General features: G+C 38.5%; 5 protein-coding genes across 6 annotated transcripts; 3 read left to right on the top strand and 2 right to left on the bottom strand.

Annotated features, from left to right (window-relative positions):
* The first annotated feature begins 557 nt into the window (after nucleotides 1-557).
* On the top strand, nucleotides 558-2,434 carry LOC17878602 (probable WRKY transcription factor 34). The gene is made up of 4 exons (XM_006286177.2): nucleotides 558-827; nucleotides 919-1,613; nucleotides 1,699-1,857; nucleotides 1,959-2,434. Exons 1-4 carry the CDS (start codon nucleotides 558-560, stop codon nucleotides 2,419-2,421), a joined length of 1,587 nt encoding a protein of 528 aa, XP_006286239.1. The 3' UTR covers nucleotides 2,422-2,434.
* Nucleotides 2,435-2,549: 115 nt separating this feature from the next.
* Nucleotides 2,550-4,771, bottom strand: LOC17879731 (COP9 signalosome complex subunit 6b). The gene is made up of 9 exons (XM_006282607.2): nucleotides 4,416-4,771; nucleotides 4,241-4,329; nucleotides 4,054-4,147; nucleotides 3,906-3,967; nucleotides 3,750-3,828; nucleotides 3,568-3,660; nucleotides 3,303-3,403; nucleotides 3,129-3,184; nucleotides 2,550-2,763 (listed from the first exon to the last, which is right to left on the bottom strand). The coding sequence occupies exons 1-9, from the start codon at nucleotides 4,747-4,749 to the stop codon at nucleotides 2,682-2,684; spliced, it is 990 nt and encodes a 329-aa protein (XP_006282669.1). The 5' UTR covers nucleotides 4,750-4,771; the 3' UTR covers nucleotides 2,550-2,681.
* A 1,757-nt stretch (nucleotides 4,772-6,528) lies between these two features.
* On the bottom strand, nucleotides 6,529-7,431 carry LOC111829294. The gene has a single exon (XM_023778018.1). The coding sequence runs from the start codon at nucleotides 7,429-7,431 to the stop codon at nucleotides 6,529-6,531; it is 903 nt and encodes a 300-aa protein (XP_023633786.1).
* A 773-nt stretch (nucleotides 7,432-8,204) lies between these two features.
* On the top strand, nucleotides 8,205-10,093 carry LOC17880646 (gibberellic acid methyltransferase 1). Of its 2 annotated transcripts, none has more exons than XM_023779126.1 (3): nucleotides 8,205-8,760; nucleotides 9,166-9,458; nucleotides 9,549-9,694. In XM_023779126.1, the coding sequence occupies exons 1-3, from the start codon at nucleotides 8,269-8,271 to the stop codon at nucleotides 9,604-9,606; spliced, it is 843 nt and encodes a 280-aa protein (XP_023634894.1). In that variant the 5' UTR covers nucleotides 8,205-8,268; the 3' UTR covers nucleotides 9,607-9,694. The 2 variants fall into 2 exon arrangements, with proteins under 2 accessions (XP_023634894.1, XP_006283918.1); XM_006283856.2 differs by having other exon boundaries at nucleotides 8,211-8,760; nucleotides 9,166-9,453; nucleotides 9,554-10,093.
* A 364-nt stretch (nucleotides 10,094-10,457) lies between these two features.
* LOC17880085 lies at nucleotides 10,458-11,667 on the top strand. Its single transcript, XM_006284873.2, has 2 exons — nucleotides 10,458-10,828; nucleotides 11,139-11,667. Exons 1-2 carry the CDS (start codon nucleotides 10,458-10,460, stop codon nucleotides 11,626-11,628), a joined length of 861 nt encoding a protein of 286 aa, XP_006284935.2. The 3' UTR covers nucleotides 11,629-11,667.
* The last annotated feature ends 55 nt before the right edge of the window (nucleotides 11,668-11,722 follow it).

Genomic DNA, 11,722 nt, shown 5'->3' on the forward strand with positions numbered 1-11,722 from the left:
TTTTATAGTTAACTTTTTCTATCAAAGGAAGAATAGTGTTCATTTCTAAAAATAGTTAAACTGTTGGTGAACTTTTTGTGGAATATTTTTACACAATGCAGAAATAATTTTAAAATTTTTGTTTGGATCTTGAGAAAAATAAGGAGAAAATTTATCTAACCAAGCTGTGTAAATCTCTAGTTTTTTCTTTTGCCATACATCTCCATTGTGTTTAGGGTAACACCGATTATCAAGAACGAGAGAGAGAGCAAAAGACTTATACTTCACAAGATTTATTTATATTCCTTTTTGATATATCATCTTTTGGTGAACAAACCCATAAGAAGAGATAGGAAGAGGAAGAGAGACCAGTCCCATGTTTCGATCTCTCGTACAGTACTCTAAACTCTAGACGGCGAAAGCAATATTTGATCGGTCTCATTTTCTAACATGCATTAACCAATCAGGTATTTATCACTCTTTTTATCTCCATCGTTGTATATTATATCAGCATGCAAGAACCTAGCTGTTCTGAAGATTTTAAGGTAATGAGTCACTTACAATCCATATGTCAAGTAATGGCAGATTTTGATAATAAAGCTGCTGTAGTGGGAGAACAGTTCGACTTTAGTATCATGAATGAGGATTCTTTGCAAACCAGCTTTCACATTAAGACAACAAGTTGTTCAGGAGGAGCTCTGCGTGAAAGGATTTCAGCTAGATCCGGGTTTAATGCACCGAGTTTAAACACTGAAGATATTCTTCAGTCGACATGTTTAACCATCTCTTCTCCTGGTCTTAGTCCTGCAACACTGTTAGAGTCTCCTGTTTTCCTCTCAAACCCATTGGTATGTACTTTTTTCTTTCCAACATTGTGTTATTATTGTCTTTCTCTTTCGCGAATCCTTATCCGAAATCTTTTCTCACTTGTAAGCTCAGCCATCTCCAACAACTGGGAAACTCTCATCTCTACCTTCGGATAAGGCTAAGGATGAGTTATTCGATGAAATTACCACATCCTTGGCCTTCCAATCCATTTCAGGAAGTAGCCTTGATCCTACAAACATCGCTTTGGAACCCGATAAGTCCCAAGACTATGAGCAACGACAGGTACTAGGCGGTTTAGGAGACTCGATGGCTAGTGGTGCACCTGCAGAAGATGGATACAACTGGAGAAAATACGGACAGAAACTAGTCAAAGGAAGTGAGTATCCACGGAGTTATTACAAGTGCACGCACCCAAATTGCGAGGTCAAGAAGAAGGTTGAAAGGTCTCGGGAGGGTCATATTATAGAAATCATATACGCAGGATCTCATAATCACACAAAACCTCCACCTAACCGCCGCTCAGGGATTGCATCATCCGGTACGGGGATGGACATGCAAGTAGATGGAACCGAACAAGAAGGTTTTGCTGGAACCAATGAGAACTTAGAATGGACATCACCTACATCTGAACTCAAATATGGAAGCCATTCTGGATCAATGCAGGTTCAAAGCGGGATTCAGTTCGGGTTCGGCGATGCAGCAGCTAATGCCTTCTTTAGAGATGAAGATGAAGATGATCGGACGTCCCACATGAGTGTTTCCTTGAGTTACGACGGAGAAGTAGATGAGTCCGAGTCAAAGAGAAGGTACGAAAAGTTGCCTTAATCACCATTACATTTAAAAACTAAGAAAGACACGACGTTCTGACTTCTGATGCCATTCACGTATCAGGAAACTAGAAGCTTATCCAGCAGAAATGAGTGGATCAACCCGAGCCAGCCGTGAGCCAAGAGTTGTGGTTCAGACCACAAGTGACATTGACATCCTCGATGATGGTTATCGATGGCGCAAGTATGGGCAAAAAGTTGTCAAAGGAAACCCGAATCCAAGGTTCTTGTATCCAAATGCTCTGTTCTGCTGCTCTCCCTTTTGTTGCATCTTTTGTCCATGAATTTTCCATCACGATCTCTATTCTCTATTCTATGTTTTAGGAGTTACTATAAATGCACAGCTAATGGATGTACTGTAACAAAACATGTCGAGAGAGCTTCTGATGACTTCAAGAGCGTACTAACAACGTATATAGGCAAGCACACCCACGTTGTACCAGCCGCACGCAACAGCAGCCATGCCGGTTCAGGCACTCCAGGGACTCTCCAAGGTAATTTAACAACCCAGACCCACAACCACAATGTGCACTATCCAGTGCCACACAGTAGAACTGAGGGATTGGTCAGAGCCAACGCATCTCTATTTGACTTCCAGCCACACCTGAGGCCTCCTTCAGGTTTCTCCATTCCCAGCCTGCCGGCGCCTGACATTGGTGATCCAGCTGGCCTTATGTTGCAGTTAACAGCAGAGCCCAAGGTAGAACCAGTATCACAACAGGGACTTGGATTGTCAGCGAGCTCATTGATATACAGAGAGATAATGAGTAGATTACCACAGATATGAAACAGATCTCTTGGTTCAAGGGTTGTTTTAATTAAAATAAAGTGCTTCTGAAAATTGAGGGAAGGTAAAAATTGAGTTTTTTTCCGAGTCTTGTCACAAAATTTGGTTAGACCTAAACTTAGCTTTTGTCTAAACAAAGCTTAAGCAGAGGAAAACTTCCTTAGCTGTTTGGTTCCAAAAGGTGAAATGCTTTAAAAGAGTTCTAATTTTCATTTAGGGACCAGCCCACCGAAAAAGAGGTTTTACACTGAAACTAATCTTTACATGAACGCAGTCCTACCGCCTCTTCGACTGTTTCGGTCGTATGCAATGTTGAATTTGTCAACCACCTCGTTCATGTTGCTGCGGGTGGAAAAAAAAGAAAGTAAGAGATCACAGTTTTACAAGACATTTCGTTGGAATGTAAATGACATTTATATTGGTCAAGGTATAGCACAAGACTAGATTATATAGAAGAAAATTTGAAATCCCCCTAGCTCCTACGGGACCACTATCTTAATATAACTAGGATGGTTGAGAAAGGTCCTTGATTTACTTCTTAAACCAAGTAAATAAAACTAGCTATATCAGTGTAAGCGTAAACCAAGTACTGGTGATTTCATCAGTCTTTGGTATCGTAAACATTGGAGTCCATCAAAGATAAACATTTGCATGCGTGTCCATCTTATCTTCACATATTTTAATGGAATAACATGTCGAGCACATACCTGGCACAATTTGTGATCATTGCTAGGTAAGACATCAGCAATTTGTCGTTGTACTCCTACAAAAAAAAAAGGGAAACATCAAATTTTCAAAGATATCAATTCACAAAAACAAGAAGAGATTTGAATGCCACTCTTTTAACCAACATAGCTTGAAAAAGGTAAGGCACTACTTACCATCAAGAAATTTTCATGAAACTGTTCTGATTCTGCGGCTGGCAAACTTCTGAGTAAACTAGATACTTGTCTCAGAAGGGAGTTCTCGCAAGGAATATCACCTAGATGCATAATCACACAAGTCATTACTACCATATTACTCTCGCTCAATATCAACTTCTAACCCCTCTTTTTCTTCCCCCGTAGAAAAACACACACAGAAACCTGATGAATAAATAATAGAGGGACCAAGAGTTGGGACTTGAGCAAGAATACTATATTATACCTTTCTGCATAGAGACAAGATATTGGTAGAGCACTTTGATTCTGCTATGTAGCATCTTGATGGCACTGTGTATTCCAGTAAGATGAGCAGCCACTGCACAACGTCGGGGAATCAACCTAAATTCAATGTAAATGGAAAAAAACAAAGATGACGATAAATACAGAGGGCATACTAATGCTTACATTGTGTTGCTGCTGAGCCTCCATCAGATGGCTTAAGATGTGCAACATGATCAACCGATATTCTTTCAGCTTCAACTGTCTGCACGTGTTTACAATCATTAGGTCCACTCTCATATCACATAGATAGATTACAAATCAAGTGGCATAAACACATACCTCAATTGTATAGCTTGTATGCACGAAAATCGACTGAGGAATTCCATCAATGACATGGAATTCTAGTTTTGAAGACAATGACAGGATCAAGTTAAAAGATTATAATCTTCAAAACAATAAGACAATAAATGATGGAAAAACAATTTACCGCTTTCGTAAATAGTCACTGGAAGATCCTTCTGTGCGTGGTTCATAGCCGGATTTAGAAGAACATAAATAGGCGATTCATTAATGTCCATCAGCTGTAGATGAAAACTTCACACAATCAGTACAACAAAACATTGAGACCCCAAAATTCAGTCGTATACATGTTAAACAACAAATCTGCAACTCACAGCTTTGTGGATATGCATATCAGATTCTGTAGCCTCGCTTCCCGTAGAATACCATCCCAATATGTAGAAGTTAGGGAACACCTTCTTATCTAAAATCGCAAAACCAACAAATAAGCAGAAACAATCGAGAACCCAAGTGAGACGATTAAAGAGAGCGAGTGTATATAAAGCTTACAGAGTTCTTGCTTCTTCTCAAGGAAGGATCTATCGAGAGTATCGGTAGTAGGATCAAATAACAGCTCGAAACTGTTGAAAATCTCAACCGTACGGCCACTCTGGAGACCGATCACGCATCCATAAACCCTAGGATTTTGCAGTAACATCGCGTCGGCGTTGCTGGAGCCATTCCCGGTGGCGCAAGAAGCGGCGGGAGGGTTGAGCTGAGTCTTAACCCTAGTGAAGTGATCCGATATGTTAAGCATCACCAGAGGATGTAGCTTGAACGTGAGCCCGCTGGACGAAGAAGGCGCCATTGATGTCGCTCTCGATGTTTTCCCGGCGCTAGTCATTGTCTCTTGCTCCCAAATTCTGAAATCGGATCTTACATTCGGGTCATGAATCAATATATAGTCTTGGCCTTTTGGGCTTTCTTTCTAAGTCTTTAGCCCATATAACTTTTTTTTTTGCCCAAATATAGTTTTATATAAAATTAAAAAGAAATCTGTATTTTTATTTTTATTTTGTCAAGAAATCTGTATTTTTTTAATATTAGGTCTATTTTCTTTTTACTTTAAATATATATGATACAAAGAAATCAGTATTTTTTTAATATTAGGTCTATTTTAATATTAGGTCAAGAAATCTTCTTCTTCTTTTTAACTAAGCTTGTGATATCATTAGAAAGTGAAATGTTGAGGCAGAGAAGGAGATATCTACCATAACTTTTATGATAAGACTATCATTACATCGTAAATTGCTTGTAGCAGCCGCAGCCTCTGCTCCCTTACTCATATCTTTCAACCAAAGTATATGCTTAAAGTCATTCAAGCCTTCCTACAAAGTATATGCTTCTTAAAAGCTTAGTTCATTCTATGGGTTGATTTGTCCAACCTCATTGTTCAAATAATATGTATCCGACAATATAATCATGGGATCTCGTCAAATTCGAACGACATGCTTTTTGACTTGTGCTAACTTTTTCTCTCTTTTTTGTTTCTTTTCTTAGTTCAATAATCTTATCAAGAATCACGGTCTTCGATCTTTTTTCTCCATCCCCTTGACTTTGAAGAAGCGAGTATTGATCATACATACTTATGGGAATGATACATCTACATGTATAGACTGATAGACATATTTTACCACGAAACTTCTTTTTCAGTTTATACAAAACTAATAAAGATAAAGATTCAGTTTGCCCACTGATTAGTAGAAGATGGATTTGGTCAGGTATTTAAATAACAGACCTATGTTCAGGTTTCCCGAAATCAACTGCCAAAAGTTACAACAAACGATTTTCAAATAATGAAAGTGACACATTAACAAGTTGTCTAAATGCACTAGCTATTCTTTCTTTCTTTCTTTCTTTCTTTTTTCTTTTTTTTATATTTTCTTGTTTCTAGGATGGGAGAAAATGAACCAAAGTTTTTGTTGTTAGTGGATAAATTAATCCGAATAAGGAATCTACGAAGTGACACTTCGCTCTATGGTAAAATGTCTCTAGACCATATAGATATAGCAAAAGTTATTCTAATATACTAATAATTATAAATAATTTACAAACATTAATTGGAGATAAGATGTCGTTGTATCCCTATATATCTCTAAATGTATGTATTTGTATGTATATATATCAAAAAGAAGAAAATAATCTTAGTGGACACCGACTGAAAACGACTGGTTTTATAAAAATAAACCATCAACTCATCTTTCTAGATACCAAAGTTAAACGCAACTGCTAATCTCACTACTAATCTTTTCTCTTTTTTCGTCAAACCAACTGCTAATCTCTTTTAGACTCTATAGATAGCGACATATATTTCATTATTTCATAATAATTCATACAATTTTTAGTAATACTTGAAGAAAGATTTTGAAAAACTTTGAAAGCGTCTACTACATAAAACTTTGAAAGCGTCTACTACATAAAATTTTGTAAATGTTAAAAACTTTCTAAGTTGCTTAATATACTGTCCTTCTCGGAAATTTGGGTTCTCTATTTTTTTTCTTAAAATTTCTGTTGTTATATTAAGATAACGATACCGATTACATTGATATAGTAGAGGTGCCATAGCAACTATGTAATCCGGGATGAACAAACCCGGTACAAAAATAATACATAATTATAATAATTAGGAAGTAGAAAAAGGAGAAGAATTACGAAACCACAGCTGAAGCAGGCCTTGGAGCTTTGGGATGTTGTTCCTTGCCGAGCAAATGTTACGAATACGCTTATCAAGCTGGAGACACAGTCTTTCAACAGGGGTGCGGGTTCCGGTGTACAAACGTGCATTCCTCTCATGCCACAGAGAGTATATCACAGTCTGAGCTGCTAAAAGCTTTAACGTCCCCAACTTCACTTCATTAGTAGGGGATTTCAGCCAAAGAAGGAAATTATCCCAAGTAGTGAAACCTGTGAAAGGCAGATGCAACTTTGCAAAGCACCATCGCCACAGGTCATAACTATATGGACATCTCAAGAAAAAATGATGCCTTGTTTCGAAATATATTTCACAAAGATAGCAAGAGTCATCCTCCACAATTCCCCAGTTTCTGAGCCTCGAGAGAGTAGGTAGTCTGTCAAGGCAGCACATCCACATGGTGAATGAGTACTTGAGAATAGCGCCTGAAAACCATACCTGCTTATGCCAAGGTACCTCCTGACCCACAGGCTTGTAAAGCTGCCAAGTTCCAGAGAAACTGAACCGCTCTTGTGGCTCATCATTCGGTCTTGCCCAAAGAAAAACGTCTTTCTCGTCTTCATTAAATACAGTGCCTACGAGATGGCTGAGAAGGAGCTCTTCATTAAGATTACGGGCGCCTCTGAAATTCCATCCATCCCGGGAACGAGCTTTTGCCACAGTAGAGTCTTGAGGGAGTCCCATTCTCTGATGAGCTCCAGGCCCAAGGAATGTGATTAAATCCCCAAAGGGAGTCCAATTATCAAACCAAAAGGAGCAAGAGTTACCATCACCAATTTTGCAGGAGAGGAATGATTTTGCTATGGTTCTTAGATTGAGCATCTGTTTCCACATAGAGGAGCCTTTACTTTTTGATGGAAGTCTCCAAAAACATTTCCAAAAACATCTCCACTTAAGATTTGGGTTCTCTATTCTCTAATGCTTTCTGCAATGTTTCTTTCTCACGTTATATATAAAAATTAAATCATAAACCAATCAACTATAATTCATCCATGGAGACTAACATTACTATAAACCAATGGACCGTATATAATATGCAAAATCTCAGCTCAACAGGTTTATCCGACTTGATCCACGTATACTTGTGCAACTTTCCTTGGTTACCACTGACTATATATTCATACTAAAAACTATTATATTTTAGGTTTTTGGAAAAGTTTCTATATAAATCATTACTAGATTACTTGATAATTGATATAGTATTGTACACACTCTTAACAACTCTTTACAGATCTAAAGTTTTATTTTATATCTTCAGACTTTTATTAAATCATATATGAGTTTAAAACCGGATAGTAACACAGCAACCACATTAACTGATTAACACAAACCACAAATGTTATTTATAGAGTTTTTAGTGGTCATTTTAAAATAAATATTATATATATATGTGTTTCTTAAAACTGTTCATAAATTAATGCAGTCCAACATTTTTTTATTTGAAGGACTTGTTTATATATGTCTTAAAATGAAGTTAAAAATGATGTCTTAAATTGAAGTTAAAACGACGACGCCATAGCCTTTGAATGGATAATGTTGTTGAGTATATATATATATAGACGTTTGATCCTCATTTGAGTCATTTAAGTTCTAAAACCAAATAGATCCTCCTTTTAATTTATTTAAGCAATAGTATTAGTATAACGTTTTCACACATTTACAACTAAAAACATGGAGTCTTGGCGGAGCCTCGAGCACGTGCTCTCCATGCAAGGTGGCGATGATGACGTCAGCTACGTGAATAACTGTTACGGTCCGGCCGCAGCTTTAGCCTTGAGCAAACCAATGCTGACTTCAGCCATCCGCTCTATCAAGCTTACCAGAGGATCCTCCTCCTCCTCCTTCTTCCACTTGAAGATAGCCGATTTAGGTTGCGCAATCGGAGACAACACCTTTTCCACGATCGACACGGTGGTTGAGGTGTTACGGCAGAAGCTGGCCGTGGATGACGACGGAAGCGAGCCGGAGTTTGAGGTCTTCTTCTCTGACTTGCCTACTAATGACTTCAACACGTTGTTTCGGTCCTTGGATGAGAAAGTGATGAATGGTTCCATCCGGAAGTACTTCGCGGCTGGCGTTCCGGGGTCGTTCTACAAGCGGCTGTTTCCAAAAGGACAGCTCCATGTCGTTGTGACTATGAGCGCCTTACAATGGCTCTCCCAGGTATATAAAACTATATTATGTATCATCTTTTGAATTACATTTTACTTTATCCGCTGCTTATGTTTTCTGATGAATTATATGAAGGTGGTATTGAACAGTTTGGTACACGTATTTAACTAGTATCGGCAAAAAAACATATTTAAAGTTGATTCATATTGGTTATTAGAATAATATAATGATCGTTTTTTTCTAGATAATGTTATTGAACGATAATGGATATCTCAAAACCAACAACAATTGATAAAAGTCCGAACCAATTTTTTTTTTTTTTTTTTTGCTGATTTTATTCTTTTGATGTATCTTCAGTCTTCTTATACGGATACAATAATGTTTCAATTTTACCCACCCAAAAAAAAAAAAAAAACGGAAAATGCATGTTTCATTTCCTTGTGTTGGATATGATAGATACCCGAAAAGGTGATGGAGAAAGGATCGAAGTCATGGAACAAGGGAAGGGTGTGGATCGAAGGAGCAGAGAAAGAAGTCGTGGAGGCATACGGGGAGCAATCAGACAAGGACTTAGTCGAGTTCTTGAAATGTCGCAAAGAGGAGATTGTGGTAGGAGGAGTGCTGTTCATGTTGATGGGGGGTCGACCTTCTGGCTCAGTGAGCCAAATCGGTGACCCTGACTCGAGTCTCAAGCACCCTTTCACAACATTGATGGATCAAGCCTGGCAAGATCTAGTAGACGAGGTAATCATACTGTTACCTTCTTTTTTTTAAGCCTTTCATGTTTTATATATATATATATGGAAATGGGAATGACGAAAAGTCTCTTTTTGAGCTTGTAAAGGGTTTGATAGAGGAGGAGAAAAGAGATGGTTTCAACATTCCCGTGTACTTTAGAAGCACGGAGGAGATAGCGTCGGCGATTGATCGTTGTGGTGGTTTTAAGATAGAGAAAACGGAAAATTTGAGAATAGCTGACCACATGAATGGTAAACAGGAAGAGTTGATGAAAGATCCGGATTCGTATGGTCGGTCCAGGGCTAACTATGCTCAAGCCGGTTTAAAGCCGATTGTTGAGGCCTATCTCGGTCCTGACCTGACCCGTAAGCTCTTCAAACGGTACGCAATTGGAGCTGCTGCCAACAAAGATATTCTCAACAAAAACTGTTTCTATCATATGATTGCTATTTCAGCAATAAGGGTTTGATCTTATTATCTATGCACATGCGTAGTAAGTATTATAGGGAGTGTTTAGGCGACGACATTGTTTGATGCATGTTAGAATAAGTAATTATCATCAGAGCTAGTAAGACCCTTGTGTGGCATATCTCTTTCTTATACTGTTTCCCAAAATTTTTGAAATTTACAATCTTTACTTCTACTATCTTTTGTAGTTTTAGTGAACTGGATAAATAACGTACTATATATGTGAAACAATTTTATTTCAGATAAGAAAATTTTCAAAAGAATGAATCGGAAATAAAAAGAGAAACGAACCATTTAAGTATCACACACTACGTGAAAGATGAGAAAAAGAGAAACTCGTGACCACCAATGACACTTTCCTACGTGACACTCATTAAAACGTCAAAAATAAACTTAATTCTTATTTAACCCAAAACTTAAAGAAACTATATCTCCCACCAGGCACCAGCCCCGTATTCATTCCTATCACACAACGCACCACCATAGCTTCTTCTCCTTCTCCATCACTTTCAAATCCTTAAGAAAATATCCCAAACAAAACAATGAAAGATCTCTCTCTCTTCTTCCTCAAGAAATACTCTATTGCCTCGAAAATGCGAGGAAGAGGTCCACGAAGCGGCTTCGGGAGCTCTTGTGGCGGAGATGACTCGACCTCTACACTAAACCAACATGAAAAGAATGATGTAGGCCTTTCGGCTGCTCCTGAAAACACTCCTTTTAGTGGAGGGTCGCCAAGAACGCTAGAGGAGATGATACTTCAGCTAGAGGTTGAAGAAGATATTGTTCGAAGAGCTAGACTTCGTGAATCTTACTACGGTACTTATGATAATTACGATGATGATGATCAAGATGATGATACGTTATATCATCAGCCCGTTCGGATGTCATGCGTTAACAGTTCCGATATTTTGAGGTGCGTCATGCTTATTTGTATACATGGTAAATACTCATGATCATATATACTCACGAGGACTCATCATGACCTCTTACGAATCGTTAACATTTTGTTTTTATCTATCATAATATGGTATTCAATAGAAAAAGTAAATTGGTGCCTGTGGGTTACATGAGATACACACCGGTTTAGATTTCGATTTACGAAATAAGTTATATGACAACAAAACTTATATAGTTTCAGAACGTTTGATTATCTATTCTATATTATGATTTATTGCATTTGTTTGTATATCTAACTTATGTATTACATGTGTTCCCTCGTTAAGGTCTGCGAGGAACGCACTGAATCAGTATCCACGTTTCTCGCTGGACGGTAAGGATGCAATGTACCGGTCATCATTCCGGCGCCAGCTTGGTACCAGTGTTGATCTGACGATACAAGGTGGACGGAAATCCCACTGCGGGGACCAACGGACATCAAAGAGATCAAGTCAGGTGAGCTTGGAGACAAAACGGTTGCCTCGGACGGTGGCTGGAGAAAGTGTAATTTGGTGCAAGACAGGGGTGGTTGCAAAGCTGATGGGGCTGGAGATGATACCTGTTCCGGTCAAGGGGAAAAAGGGAAAAGATAAGCTAGGGACTCTGCTCAAAAGAGAGCGTCTAAGGAGGAGAGAACGGACATTGGACATTAATGGTCGGATCGGTCCGATGACTGAAGCTTCTTGCTCGTCCGGAGGGTTTAACATGATGAAACCGACAAGAGCGGTTGGGTCGCCTAGTCGTGTGGGTGGATGGCCCACAGTCCCGTTCCCTTAGAGTTACGTTACAAAACTAGCCTTCAGAAACCTTCATGTTATCTATAAATTTTCATCACTGATTGATTCAGCAACTTTTTATGTTTTCTTATAAA

This window comes from Capsella rubella, unplaced genomic scaffold, assembly GCF_000375325.1.
Source record: "Capsella rubella cultivar Monte Gargano unplaced genomic scaffold, Caprub1_0 scaffold_7, whole genome shotgun sequence".
In the NCBI taxonomy this organism is placed as follows: Eukaryota; Viridiplantae; Streptophyta; class Magnoliopsida; order Brassicales; family Brassicaceae; genus Capsella; species Capsella rubella.

What these genes read in the sequence shown, in the direction of transcription:
- LOC17878602 (XM_006286177.2), top strand. Translation starts at nt 558, where the DNA reads ATGGCAGATTTTGATAATAAAGCTGCTGTAGTGGGAGAACAGTTCGAC. An exon ending in TTTTCCTCTCAAACCCATTG is followed by an intron (nt 828 to 918) that starts GTATGTACTTTT and finishes TTGTAAGCTCAG; the next exon opens with CCATCTCCAACAACTGGGAA. An exon ending in GAGTCCGAGTCAAAGAGAAG is followed by an intron (nt 1,614 to 1,698) that starts GTACGAAAAGTT and finishes TTCACGTATCAG; the next exon opens with GAAACTAGAAGCTTATCCAG.
- LOC17879731 (XM_006282607.2), bottom strand. Translation starts at nt 4,749, where the DNA reads ATGACTAGCGCCGGGAAAACATCGAGAGCGACATCAATGGCGCCTTCT. An exon ending in TCTTGTCTCTATGCAGAAAG is followed by an intron (nt 3,404 to 3,567) that starts GTATAATATAGT and finishes TTATGCATCTAG; the next exon opens with GTGATATTCCTTGCGAGAAC. An exon ending in ATGATCACAAATTGTGCCAG is followed by an intron (nt 2,764 to 3,128) that starts GTATGTGCTCGA and finishes TTCCACCCGCAG; the next exon opens with CAACATGAACGAGGTGGTTG.
- LOC111829294 (XM_023778018.1), bottom strand. Translation starts at nt 7,431, where the DNA reads ATGTGGAAACAGATGCTCAATCTAAGAACCATAGCAAAATCATTCCTC.
- LOC17880646 (XM_006283856.2), top strand. Translation starts at nt 8,269, where the DNA reads ATGGAGTCTTGGCGGAGCCTCGAGCACGTGCTCTCCATGCAAGGTGGC. An exon ending in CCTTACAATGGCTCTCCCAG is followed by an intron (nt 8,761 to 9,165) that starts GTATATAAAACT and finishes TGGATATGATAG; the next exon opens with ATACCCGAAAAGGTGATGGA. An exon ending in GGCAAGATCTAGTAGACGAG is followed by an intron (nt 9,454 to 9,553) that starts GTAATCATACTG and finishes GAGCTTGTAAAG; the next exon opens with GGTTTGATAGAGGAGGAGAA.
- LOC17880085 (XM_006284873.2), top strand. Translation starts at nt 10,458, where the DNA reads ATGAAAGATCTCTCTCTCTTCTTCCTCAAGAAATACTCTATTGCCTCG. An exon ending in AACAGTTCCGATATTTTGAG is followed by an intron (nt 10,829 to 11,138) that starts GTGCGTCATGCT and finishes TCCCTCGTTAAG; the next exon opens with GTCTGCGAGGAACGCACTGA.